The 14,429-nt window shown below is 36.4% G+C and overlaps 2 protein-coding genes across 9 annotated transcripts in view; one reads left to right on the forward strand and one right to left on the reverse strand.

Moving 5' to 3' along the window:
- The window catches only part of PLBD1 (phospholipase B domain containing 1), a 58,992-nt gene extending 58,204 nt beyond the window's left edge, over positions 1-788 (forward strand). For all 3 annotated transcript variants that reach the window (XM_047743099.1, XM_047743098.1, XM_047743100.1), the window contains one exon: positions 491-788. In XM_047743099.1, the coding sequence (XP_047599055.1) occupies positions 491-673 (183 nt within the window). In that variant the 3' untranslated portion in view covers positions 674-788. The remainder of the gene's footprint in view (positions 1-490) is intronic.
- A 753-nt stretch (positions 789-1,541) lies between these two features.
- Positions 1,542-14,429, reverse strand: part of ATF7IP (activating transcription factor 7 interacting protein) — a 124,164-nt gene continuing 111,276 nt past the window's right edge. For all 6 annotated transcript variants that reach the window (XM_047743092.1, XM_047743091.1, XM_047743089.1 and 3 more), the window contains exons 13-15: positions 12,327-12,509; positions 9,996-10,108; positions 1,542-6,122 (exon numbers count right to left, since the gene is read on the reverse strand). In XM_047743092.1, the coding sequence (XP_047599048.1) occupies positions 5,703-6,122; positions 9,996-10,108; positions 12,327-12,509 (716 nt within the window). In that variant the 3' untranslated portion in view covers positions 1,542-5,702. The remainder of the gene's footprint in view (positions 6,123-9,995; positions 10,109-12,326; positions 12,510-14,429) is intronic.

The raw sequence follows: 14,429 nt of genomic DNA on the forward strand, positions 1-14,429 counted from the left end.
AATAAAACTCGTTACTGCCCTGATTAATAACAACTTTTGTTGAAGAAGGTATCTAGTCACTACTCCAAGCATTTTCTCTCATTAATCCTCGTAACAACTCTTCTATGAAGTATGGTTATCAAAGTCCTTTCACAAATGAGAAAATGGAATCCCATAGGGTTTTTTTTAACAAGTTTTGGAGCTAAAATTCTGAACATGAGTCTTCTGACTCCCGATCTCACATTTTTGGCTACGTTAATGCACTTCTACTCAATTCACATCCGAATACCAACGGTTATGGAAGAGCATGTTGTGGAAGCTTGCAAAATTTTATTTTAAAAGGGGGCTAATAAAAAAAAAGGGGGGGGGGGGCTAATACTGTGACTTTGGAAAAAGAGCAGGACCAAAACAAACAAACAAACAAAAAACAGAAACAACCCCACAAGGAAAAACAGGAATCTAGTTTTTTCCAAATGGTTTGCTAAGATGTCCCTCTCCTTTCTCTTTCCAGGTGGCAGATATCTACCTTGCATCAGAGTACACAGCCCATGCCATTAGTGGTCCCACAGTACAAGGTGGCCTCCCTGTTTTTCATTGGAACCGTTTCAACAAAACTCTCCACAAGGGCATGCCAGACACCTATGACTTTGATTTTATTACCATGAAACCGATTTTGAAACGTGACATAAAATGAAGGAGGGAGTTGAGGGAATAGAAGGGAATAGAAGGTTGCAAATAAGATTCCAAAGGCACTATTTTAGCTATGTTTTTCCATTCAGAATTAGTCTTAATAAAATATGTTAAATTCAGCCTGCTGCTTTCATTTTCTGTTGATTTTGCAGGGTTTGTTTGTTTACAACAAACATTCACTACAAGGTGACACACTGTAGAAGAAATACTCTGGAAAATAAATAATACCTGGCTTTAGCATACAAGTTTATATATACACACACAAGATGGTACAGCCGAAACTGCTCACGCAGATCCATATTCTCCTTTCATGCCTGGCACATGGACTACATCTCCCAGGTTCCCCTAGACAGCTGTGCCACGTGATAGGGTTCTTGCCCAAGGAACCTGATACTAGTGTCACTTCCAGCCTGGCTCCTAAGAACCTGCTAGTGTCACTTCCAGCCTGGCTCCTAAGAACCTGTCCTCTTCCATGCTTTTTATCCTTCCCTGGGCTGGATATACTTAATGACAAAGCCCTAGGGGATGGTGGAGCTTCAAAGGAACCTCTAATAGAAATGCAGTTAGTGGTTCTTCTGGTCATTAACAAGCACTGGCTGAGTCCTTCTGTGGTACAGACTAGGCACATAATATTAACTTAATGTGGTCTCCCATCAGTTAAAAACAGCACATCTAATCTGGGAGCAACTCTACGTAACAACTTCTCTTTCAAAGCTAGAGAACTGTATGTGGTTTGAGTGCTGTGGTATTGCCAATAGGGGTTAAATAAACCATATTATACAGTATAATGGGTGATTCTTAACAAGGTGAGAAACATCCATAAGCAACACAAGGGCTGAGAATAATTAGAATGAATCAGAATACTCAGAATGTAAAAACCCAGTAGTTTATTTCAAAGTATAAATTTCAGGCTTGCTGGACAAAATCCCACTACAGTTAACACTTATACAGACACCACTCTACTGTACATTTAAAAAAGAAAAAAAAAAAAAACACAAAACCTTCAAAACCTAATAAAAATAGGGCAACTCACTATAGCCCAGTTTATATTAGACATTAGGAAGGTCTTACATTGTCTTATTATTTACACTTTCAACTGCAATAAAGAAAAATCAGGATGCAAGTTTCCTACAAAGGATTTATTTTTGTATTTAATTTTTGAAATGGCTGAGAAAATAATGAAGCCAGGATCCCAAAAAGGTGTTTGATTGCCCAGTTACCTTATTTACAAACAAAACAAAAACAACCCCCCCCCCCCCCGCATTTAAGTATGAATGATGGGTACTTAGCTGACTCTACAAATAAAAAAACAAAAACAAGAACAAAATCCTTATGTAGCATGATAAAACTATTTGAAGAAGACAAAACGTGTCTTATCATTCCTCCCCATTGGCTGGCTCTAGGGGAATGCACTTTAGGAATTAGATCTAAGTCTGCCACACTAATGAAAACACTTCATGAGGTTGGTCTTTTTGTCCAAAAATTTTAAAAAGTGGGAGAGGGGCATCACTCAGTAAATAGTAAGGGAAGGCAGAATCCTGCATTGATTTTAGATAGAATTATTTCCAACAATCCAATATTGGGGCATGGTTTTTCTGGAAATTAGAATAAAGCAAGTCAATAACTGGTCAACAAAGAAATTAAAATAATGAATAAATCATATGATTCTGAAATAGCCCAAGAAGGAAAGTTGGGGAGAACACTTGGAAGGTCTCTGCAGTACTCTAATGTGTTAAAATCACAGTGTATCAAAGTAAGAGAAGAGGATACCACAGGCATTGTTTTGTTAATCTTGTACAGTACTGGAAAATTTGTGGAACAAGATAAATGCATATCATGCAATATTAACATTCACCTTGCTGCATAAATAATTTGGAAAATGTAAGCAGAAGAGCAAATGACAAAAACTAAGTTAACACTTACTCAATACAGTAAGAGAACTGTATAGTGCAGTCTGCCTGCCTAAGGAATTTTGCAGACAGTTGTACCAAAAATTCGAAATTCCTTGCTTTTGGTCACATTTCCCAATTAAATCTTTCATTTATTATCCAGCAATGGGGGTGGGGCGAGTGGGAAACACTCTCTGTGAGGCAAATGGCATCCCAATAAAATGTACTTTTCAAGGAAGAAAGCTGTACTCTTCACTTCTCTCATGAACATCTACTGTGTAGTACAGTAGTAAACAGTACACAATATTCTGCATATTTTAAAGTGAGTTCAGGGAAACAGGGATATAGTTACCTCAGAAAGTTAACAGTTAACAACAGATGTTGTCTTTGTAGTTTATAAATTTACTGGCAAGAACGTAACTTTAAAAAGAGGCTTACTCACACTTAAAACAGGGTGAAAATTACTGATAAAGTGCAAAACAGAGAGTAACAAACATCACCATTATCTTCAAATGCCATATGAACATCCTATACTTTAGGTGGAAATATCAGAAGCTTTCAGGATTTCCAATAAGGCAATACTTACACAGGTAATGTCAGGCTTAAACTGTAGCAAACTTGCATTCCCAAAATGGGATAATCAAACTTATCTGTAATACTTTGTGAAAAGGTACCATGGAGTGTGAACTGCTACAATATAGTCTTGCAATCTCTCTCCCAAAGGAAATAAACCAAAAGTCAGAGCTCATCAACAAAACCTGTCCAAAATAAATGCCTATAGTTCTAGCCTAGCACCTTTCAGTAAATTCAGTATAGCTGTTGCCTATAAATCCCATGGCATGCTAATTTGAGGAGAGCATCTCATAATACACACTTTCCTCAAATAATTACACTCTCTCTTTGTACCTTCCTTCCACCATCTGGAATAAAAAGTTTTATTTTGGTGTAGTAAATGTATTTTTAGGGTTACTATTTGAGAACTTATTTTTGTTTGACAGAAGACACAGTATAGGCTAAAATGTATTTTCATTCTACTGGGCTTTCTTCACCTGATTATATAATGCTATGAAAGCTTTAAAAAAAAAAAATTAGTGAATATAAACAAAAACATTCACCAAGGGAAGTTTTTCTAGGCTAGATAAGCAAATTGTCATCACATGACCATAAAACCGGCCAATAAAGAACACTTTTAATTGAACACGGGCTTTCCATTCTGTAGACAGGAATGATCTTGAACACATGATCAGCAACGCAACTATTGTAGATAAAAACATATACACATGCAGATATAGAGAGGTGTTCATACACATCTAGAAGATTATCAATTTCTCCCTTTTCAAATTTTCGTTGGCATGACACTGACAACTTCTTTTACCATCATTGTTAGTCCTAGAATGAGTAACATCTACGTTAGTTGGTTGGCAAATTGGATTCATGAAAACTTCAATTCTCATTGTGGTCTCATTTTCTGAAAGTAAAAGGAAGGTTCTGGAGCACTTACATTTTGGCAATTTGTAGGCTTTCTTCAGCATCAATCAAACTTTACACCTAATGTGACAATATATTGACCAGTGAAGTCTCTAATGAGAGTTTCTTTACAGCATTACTATAATGCTTCCCATTACAAGCTACCGAAGTTGCAAACAAAGCAGCATTAATAAAAGGGATAGCTCCCTCCTATAATCCCAAGAAAAATTTAAAAATGAATTTATTCTCAGACTTGAAAAGCTATTTCACAAACTCCATGAATTTCTTTCAAACTATTCCCAACCATACTCTCATCCCCAAACTCATCCCATCTCTCCTGCCCTAAACTACCCACACCTGAACAGCTACCTGATACCGGTAAAGCTGGCACTCATACTGAAAATCCATGATCTAAATGGAAATTGATTAACTCTCAACAGGAACAGAGATGCACAGAAAGGATTACCTAATTGCTACATAAAATAACCCCAAAGGATATACTTGAAATTCTGTCCCAAGTTGACAGAGGGTAAATCAGACAAAACTTGGCACTATCAAAACAAAGTTAAAAGGTTAAAACAAACAAAAAAATGATATGAGAATAATAAGGAAATAAAACTTTCCCTTTGATATTGTAGCTCACTGTATTTTGTGAATTTTACTACCTATGAAAGAATACTATACTTTGGGTGATAAAGTGAACTAGCACTGTTTTCCTAATCTTTAACACAGTATGGAACATAAATTCTACAATATGTTTGAAGGACAATTTTCTTATACAATATGGTCTTTCTTCTCTTAGTCCATTTTATACAGTTAATTCAAATAGTGACCAAACATAAAAGCACTTATGTTCTTAGAAGAAAAGAGTGAGTCCAATTTTTAGAGTTAAATTTAGTGATCGCACTGGTAAGAATATCCCTAAAGCCTTGGTTTAAAATTGACTTGAAGGGAACGTGCTATATTTAGTAAAGATGAAGGAGAAATGAAGGGCAAAAGGCTGAACGAGAAGATCAACAATGGACAAATGGTCATGTTTATTTTTGTAGTTAATCTTTAAGGCACAAAATAAATGTAAGAGCCAGATTAGGAAACAAGGGCCAATGCAGATCTTTTTCACCTAATTAACAACCAAGAAAAGAAAAAAGATGAACAGATCCTTTCCTGTGTTCAAATTAACCTATTTTAAACTATTTAACCATTTTGCTTTTTTTTTTCTTTCTTTGGGTTTTGTTCAGATTCAGTTTAAGTCATTTAGCTATGAACCTACAGATCCCTCAGAAGCAAATCATGCCACATACCATACCTCGGATCCCTTGATCTACTTACTTTATACTTGAAGAGAGGTAAATGTGAGAATGGAAATGGGAGATTCCACTGCAGTAAACATATAAATAGGGAAAAACACACATAAACACCCACACATATTCCCCAGCCTTAAAACTAAAGCAAGGTGCACATTTACATTTCAAAACCTTGAAGCTTCAATTGTCCAGGAAAAGATTCTTGCTTTATGGGCTATTTATTTTACTTCTGATTATAAACAAATGTAGTGTATATACACATCTGTCCAAGAAATCTTGCACAATGTGGATTTTACAATGGATATCATGCACAAGATTAAAACAAGACCAAAAAGTGGAACTCAGAAAGAGGAAGCGATAAAGGCTCCAAGGTTTAACTGCTCTGGGAAGAAGAGATCACATCTGTTGACTGAGGATCACAGAAAGGTCCAAAACGTCCATAAATATCCTTGGCTCGTACTGCAAAGTAGTATTTGCTGCCAGATACAAACTGGGTGAGAGTGCATGCCATGGGCAAGGGAAGTGCCTTTACTTCACCAATCTTTTTCCACTGTGAGGGCACAGTGGCACTGGGTTCCTCATGGTAAGCGTAGAGATGGTAGCTGTCAACAGTGGCACAGCTTCGATCTACCTCCAGGACACTCCAGGATAGTACAATGCCATTTTGACTCTGAACTCGTGCTAACTTCAAGTGTGGCTTCTGAGGCAGAGATGTGCTGGCAGCTTCTGGGGGCAGACGCTGTGGCTGTGGGGCTTCTGGTAAGGGTGCTGGGTGTACAGGGCGTGGGGGCTCCTAACAAAAGAAGAGTCCTATTGATTTAATAATGATCACAGAAAGGACTATTTCTGAAGGCTAGAACTAAAACATCCTGGACATCACTATTTCTGAAGGCTAGAACTAAAACATCCTGGACATCATCCAGAGAGTTACCCTTTTACATCAAGAATACTAAGAAATACCAAATACTATACCACATTTGGCTAGCTCCATTTGATTTGTGACCAATCATGCTATAAACAATGGTGCTGAGGTGACTCCATACTTTCTACATTTAAAATATTAAAGCTTGGGGCACTTGGGTGGCTCAGTGGGTTAAAGCCTCTGCCTTCAGCTCAGCTCATGATCCCAGTGTCTTGGGATCGAGCCCTGTGTAGGGCTCTCTGCTCGGCGGGGAGCCTGCTTCCCCCTCTCTCTCTGCCTGCCTCTCTGCCTATGTGTGATCTCTCTCTCTCTCTCAAATAAATTAAAACAAAACAAAAAAAACTAAAGCTTTCCATGGCAAAGAAAAGCCTCTGCTGATAGAAAATCATTTTGACAAAAACTAAAATCATCATCTATCTCTAACAAAATAATTTTCGTTTAATTATCTATACTATAGAGTCTCATTTTAGAATAACGTAACATTTTAAAATATCATTTGTGGCAATCTACTATATGTATGCAATTTGTGTATTTAATTCTACTTTCATTCTTAAGCCATTTTTTCACTCAAGGACAGTAGCATAATATCATAAATAAGCACATTTAATCCTGAATGTATATTATGTTCTTGGGTCAGTCTGCACAAAAAAGGTGACATTTAAGATGAACTATGAAAGGTAAGATTTAGAAATGGAGAAACAGTGTGTACCCCTTTCTGCCAAAAGGTAAAGCATGAGTAAAGGCATGGGGCTATATGAAAGCAAGGGGATTTATGGGCAAAAACAAGTACTAACTTTTACTTAGACGTAGGGCATATGAATCAGAAAAGAAATGTGGAAAGGTAGGTTAAGGCCATATGATAAAAAAGCATGAATATTAAGTGTGTGAATTCAAACTGACTTGTTTCTAACATTGGACATTATTATCATTGTATCTAGGTTTTTTTTTTTTTTTTAAGATTTTATTTATTTATTTGAGAGAGAGTACAAGTGGTGGGAAGGGGTGCAGAGGGAGAGGGCTCCATCCCAGGACTCCGGGATCATGACCTGAACCAAAGATAGACGCTTAGTCAACTGAACCACCTAGGCACCCTATATCTAGGTTTTAATAAAGATTACAGTGATGGTAATTTTTTTTCTAAAAAGATTCAAGTGTGAGCCAGGAAAAAGAGATATGGAATGATCTTTTTTTTTTCCAAGTGAAATGTATCGTTTGCTCACTGACTTTAGACTGAAAAGTTATGAAACAATTAAGATTTCCTTAACTAAATTCATCTAACAAGAACTATGTTTTAATATGCACTTCATAAAATGGGTAATTTATATACACTAAACCGTGAATTCTGTGAAGGTCTGACGCCATCTTTTTAATCTCCATTCCCTGTCAAAGCTTAGTAACAGTAACGTCCACATAGGACAAACTCAACAAGGGTATGCTGGGTAACTTCAAGGAATGCAAATGTGCTTGAATTCATATGCCTACTGGAAAACACATTCATATACATATCTGGAAAAAGGTAGAATCCACAGTTAAAAAGCTAAAATGAATATAAAATTAGAAAAAAAATTTTACATTTAAATTAAATACTGAAAGCTGAAGAAATAGAAGTGATTTGAATGCTGGTCATTTTACTGTATTTACTCTCTCAACTTATCTTTTTCTTCTTTAAGTGATTTAGTTAGCTAAATAAATAACATTAAATAAACATATAGCTAGCAAGATCCAAGAGAAGATAGCTAAAGCCATGAATCCAACTGGAGGGAGCACAGAAATTTAAGGAGTTTGACAACAGCTTTAACGGCTATCATATCCCCTCTAATTCTTAAAATTCTAGGATTCTGAATCTGTTCATATCCTGAAACTTAATATTAAGTGAACTGAGTTTTGTTTTTCTCATTTTTGCCATTGCAATGGAGGTTTTTATTCAGGTTTTACAAATAAGACAATAGGGATCTGCTTCAAAATAACCCAGTGTCTACATGGGCTATTAGAGTAAGTGGGTGGCATTATATATGAAAAAGATTAGCCATATGCTGATAAGTGATGAGTGATGGGTAAGTAGGAATCATCATAGTATACTCTCTATTTATGTACTTGAAAATTCTCATTTAAAAGCAATTTTTACATTAAAATTTTTTAAAAAGTTCCTCCTGTAAGATACACAGTTTATTATAAGACAATACACATGAGCTCTTGGTTTTTTTTTTTTTTAAAGCTCTTGATAGGTCATCAAATCTGCAAAAAAATCATATTAGAGATTTTTACTCTATATTTTTTGAAGGAATATGGAATGAAAGAAATTATTTGTAGCTGTAAACAACAGTAATGGTATATTTACTATATTGGTATTTTTTGGTTGTTGTTGTTTTAATATAGTTTTTAAAGATTTTATCTATGTATTTGTCAGAGAGAGAGAGAGAGCACAAGTAGAGGAAGTGACAGGCAGAGGGAGAAGGAAAAGCAGGCTCCCTGCTGAGCAGAGAGCCCGATGTGGGGCTTGATCCCAGGACCCTGAGATCATGACCTGAGCTGAAGGAAAATGCTTAACAGACTGAGCTGCCCAGGCACCCCAGGCCTAGGTTTGAAACACTGAAAACACTGCGGGTGCTGGGATCAGACAGCCTGCATTAAAATGGCTCTGATAGTAGGTTGGGTAATGACACTGAGTAACCTGAGTAACCACTTAACATCTTTGTGACACAGTATCTTCTTCTATCAAAAGGAGAATAATAATCCTCATAGGGTTTTGAGAATTAAGTAAAATAATACCTGTACTTAGTAGAGTGCCTATTAGTGTTCCATTAACATATATTTAGTATATGTTATACTATATGGACTATACTAGTCCATACAGTTAGTGCTCCATTAACATTAATTTTTTCACTATAGTGGGATAAGAAAAATAGCTGCTAAGAGGATGGATTGGAAAGCTGGAATGCATGAGTTTTTATGAGGTAAGACCTTGGGCTGGTTATTTTCTGTGTATTAGCTGCCATATTTATAATAAAAAATAAAAAAGGAGAACAAGAATCCTAAAGGATTCCTGAGTGAGGACCAAGTATATTAACAGTGCCTGGCACACAGCGCTCAAGAAATGCTAGCAATTTTATTAGGCATACTTAAAAAGGGACACTTTGCTTGGTGGAAAGTGGTATGAAACCCCGGTTTCCTTCCTTCTCATAAAGCCAACATTTCCATATACATGGTATACTATACCAAATACTATTAAAAACATGTCACAGAATAATATGACATTGTTTTGGAGCCTAAATCTAAGGAAAAATCTTTGATCTTCTCTGTCGTCTCTTAACAAATGAATTCCCAATACCACTGGAGTATTAAAAATAATAAAGTGATGGCAAGTTAACAATTAGAACTGCTATAAGGTTTTGAGAAAAAGAATAAAGCTAGAACATGAAAAAAAATACTTTTTAATACTCAAAAATACTCTTTTTAATGTAACCATGAGTTAAAAATGGTCTATTTTCACTCTACATGCCCTAGCTGTGGACTCTTCTAAACTCTGTACACCACCACAAGCAACCTCAGTGATCCCTGAGGACTACCATCCCTAAGAACATTTGTTCATAATGGTAAGATCTATTTTCTTACATAACTTTCTGTTGGAAAAACAGAAGACCTGTCTTTCCTCTTGATATAACTAGGCTGAAGGATAAGCTAACTACAATAATATTTGACAGCTCTACAGTTGAAAAGTTTGAAAATCCAAACATCAACACTTACAGTATGCACTTGTGGTGGTCGGTGATGCACTGTGAGCTGAGGTCCTGTTGATCCCAGGGTTAGTCCGTTGTTTACAACATATGTAGTTGCTTGAGGCACTCGAACAGTGACACCTACAAAAGAAAATTAAGGCATAAAACTGGAATTCTAGGGACACCTGTGTGGCTCAGTCAGTTCAGCATCTGACTCTTGATTTTAGCTCAGGTCATGCTCTCAGGGTTGTGAGATCAAGCCCTGCATCGGTTTCTGCACTGAATATGGAGCGTGCTTAAGTTTCTCTCCCTCTGCCCCACCCCCTATCTCTCTCCCTCTCTAAAACAAACAAACAAACCTTAAACTTCTATTCTAAATTTGGTAGAACACTGATTAAACACTTGAAGCCAGCAAAGTGATATTTTTAAAATTTGGAAGGAAAAACAATAACACTCAACCAAATAATAAGCATGAGGAGAAAGAAATTTTCCTTTATACGAGCAACAAAAAAAAAAATGTATTTCCATAAACTCTTTCTCAAGAAGCCCTTGGAGGATGTGTGCCACCAATTATGAGAAAGAAAATCAAGAAAGAGAAAAATATGAGATCAAAGAAACAGTGGAGATCCAGCCAGGAGAGAAATAAATGGAACCTCTACCAAGAGGACTATAACCAAAAACCCTAGAACAGTAGAACACAGTGGTTTATCACAGGTAGACATCAAACAGGACAGAATGGAGCAATGTAACTAAACGTAGACAAACTGAAGCTATCCTCGAAAATTGCTCTGCTTGGGGCACCAGGTGGCTCAGCCGGTTAAGAGTCTGTCTTCAGCTCAGTTCATCTTCCAGGGTCCTGGGATAGAGCCCCACCTTGGGCTCCCTGCTCACTAAGGAGCCTCCTCCCTCTCCTCCCCACCTGTATGCCCTCTCTTGCTATCTGTGTCTCTCTCTCAAATTAAAAAAAAAAAAAAAAAAAAAAAAAAAAATCTCTGCTGTCTCATCTTTTCAACTAGGAACAAATATCTCGACTATATGTTATCCTTGGTTTGTGTTAATGAGGTTTCTCACTTTTTCTCCATGCCGCACACAATAGCTGAGGATACTCATTTCACTTAACAGAAAACTATTTTGACATATGTTAGGGCAACAGAAACAGACAATTTAAAGTGCCTGGACCATATTAATGCCATATATTCAGTTCCTGGCCTATACGCTGACTACGATAAGCCCAGTTACCCAGAACTCATTCATGACCCTACTGACTGATTTCCTAGAAAATGCTCTTCTAAACTTGAGAAAAACTGAGCCATATTGTGAACTAGAGCCTCTGCTTAGTTTATTTTCTCCTCGAAATCATCATCTAATAATCGCAGTTTCTTTAACCAGGTAGATTTTTGCCCGTGGTATTAAATTTTGCAAAACGAAGTGTTTTTGGTGATATTTGGTGGCAAAATCATACAGAAAAGCATTAAGTGAAGACCATGGTTACCTCAGATGAAAAGGGAGAGGGATACAATGAAGGATACAGTAGGCCTGTAGGATCATGCCTATATCAGCTCTGCTTCTTAGACTGGTAGAGATTTCATAGGTGGTTCATTTTGTTAGTTTTCTTTAAACTTTACATATGCTTTTAATATAAACTTCTGTTTGATAGATTTTACTACTAAATATAATCTATATAATTATAAATATAACATATACATATAATTGTATATATGTATGTATATAATTATATATATATGTGTAATTATATATATATGTATAATTATATATATGTTAATTATATATTAACATGTTCCTGTCTTCTATTTCTCAGCCATCTTCCCCACCTTTAAGGCTCTCTCTCTCCTTGGAGGCTATCCTTAATCATTATTTCCATTATCTGGGCTATGGCACAATTAATCATTCCTACTTTAATTAGGCAAGGTATCTCTTAAGAGCGTGTATACCATTATCAAATACAGCATTGTGATAATACAGGCCATAAATAAAATTAAATTGAAGATGACACATGGAGCACAAATCATATAATACACGTCCAATTTTTCTGGTTAACTCTCTCAGAGAAGAAGAAAAATTAATTAATCTATATTAATTATAAATAACATATATCATAATTATATTTATAACTAATATATAATTATATATCATATTACAAATAATTTATATATGATTATAAATGATTATAATTATTAAGAGTCATTTTAAAATGTATTATAAATTTATATATATATATATATATATATATATATAAGCATTTAGCATTTTTTGCTAAATCTAATGTAAATATAAGCCCACTAAATGCTGAAGGACTACATGGAACGTGAGGCCATACACAAGAAGAAAAGTCTCTTACTATTTGGGGGATTGACCTGCCGAACAGCAGGAGCTTGCATAACAGTTCCTCGAAGGGGAGCCTGAGCTGGTGGTGCTGGGAGAGTTGTATAAACCACTTGGTGGTTTGCAGGAGCTCTCGGTACAGGGAGTCTTGTGGTCACCTGAGTTACTGGACGATGTGTTACATTCACGGTGGTGGGAGCTAATGAAAAGCAGAAAAACATTAAAATGCAGTTATGTTAACATACTAATGGTAATTAATTTTGCATAAAATCTAACTATAATAAAGAGAGAAATACAACAGTCTCCTTTTGTAATCTTGAAAGAGATACAGCCAACCAAAATTAATATTAACTATTTTTACAATACAAACTTCAGAAGAAAAAAGCACCTCAACCATGTCTAGTCCCCTCCCTACTCTTTAGTTTGACTTGATGATAAACATGTGAAGATAAAGACTTCAGAGTATGACCTTAAGGGATTGACTTAAAAGAGCATATTTTTACTCTTTAATGTTTAATTATTCTTAGCAGAGTGGGATTTGGGGTCTTCCAGGTCTTCTACTGATGGCATAAATCCAGGAGTAACTGTATTCTCACAGTTTAAGAAACTGGCTGGTTATATTGTAATGGACATTTTCTTTAGGTGAACCAAACCATCTTTTAATTCAAAACAAAAAAACATCAATTAAAATATAGAATTCTTCCTTCTCTACTCCAGCATTCCTCCTAATTTATGTTTCAGAGAACATTCATGCCTTGAGTGATGTTAATATATATTTATCAAAAAGTCCTAAATGTTCACTGGCAGCATGGAACTACAATAATTATTTTAGAAGTTAATATTTTCTTGTTAATAACTCTGAATTATCATCACATTACCACATATTAACTATATAATAAATAATAATAATAAATCTACTTTCATATGGAAAACTGGGTTCCAAAATAAAACAAACCTGGAAGTAAACATTGGGTATGACAAAGATAAAAAGGTTTCTTTACTGGGCGCCTGGGTGGCTCAGTGGGTTAAAGCCTCTGCCTTCGGCTCAGGTCATGGTCCCAGGGTCCTGGGATCGAGGCCCGCATCGGGCTCTCTGCTCAGCGGGGAGCCTGCTTCCTCCTCTCTCTCTCTGACTGCCTCACTGCCTACTTGTGATCTCTCTCTCTGTCAAATAAATAAATAAAAATCTTTAAAAAAAAAGGTTTCTTTACTAATGGCTTATTTAGTAACATCTTTACTTACTCTTTACATATCTAAACTTTGAATGTGAACATTTAGAAAGGGGTAGAATGTACAGAAGGAGGAATGCCGACCTCTTCATCTCTTTATTACCCCATTTTGTTATCTATCCTGCACATGGTCTGTATAATGATATTTCCTTCTAAATTATCTAAAGTGGTGACTTAAACTTTCACTACATACAATTCCAGGTGAACTCAATGTTTTCCTTAATGAGAAAAGTCCACACATAATTTCGAAGATAAATCTCTAAGGATGGGCTATTTTATTTATTAAAAAAAAAAAAAAAAAAAAAAAAAAAGACAGGGGCACCGTGGGTGGCTCAGTCAGTTAAGCAACTGCCTTAGGCTCAGGTCATGATACCAGGATCCTGGGATAGAGCCCCACATCTGGCTCCCTGCTCAGCAGGGGGCATGCTTCTCTCTCTGTCTACCTCTGCTGTTCCCCTTGCCTGTGCTCTCTCCCTCTGTCAAATAAATAAAATCTTTTTAAAAAAAAAAAAAAAGACAAACTGTCTTGGGGCTCCTGGGTGGCTCAGTCAGTTGAGTATCCAACTCGTGGTTTCAGCTCAGGTCATGATCTCAGGGTTGTGAGACTGAGCTCCGTGTCGGGTTTCACTCTTCGCAGTCTGCTTGAGATTCTATCCCCCTCTTCCACCCTCCCCCTGCACTCTTCGGCCCACCTGCATGCTCTCTAATAAATAAATAAATAAAAATCTTAAAAAAAAAAAAAAAAGACAAGGGCGCCTGGGTGGCTCAGGGGTTAAGCCTCTGCCTTTGGCTCAGGTCATAATCTCAGGGTCCTGGGATCGAGCCCACATCGGGCTCTCTGCTCAGCAGGGAGCCTGCTTCCCCCTCTCCACCTGCATCTCTGCCTACTT

This window comes from Lutra lutra, chromosome 8 (genome assembly GCF_902655055.1).
Source record: "Lutra lutra chromosome 8, mLutLut1.2, whole genome shotgun sequence".
NCBI classification, from domain to species: Eukaryota; Metazoa; Chordata; class Mammalia; order Carnivora; family Mustelidae; genus Lutra; species Lutra lutra.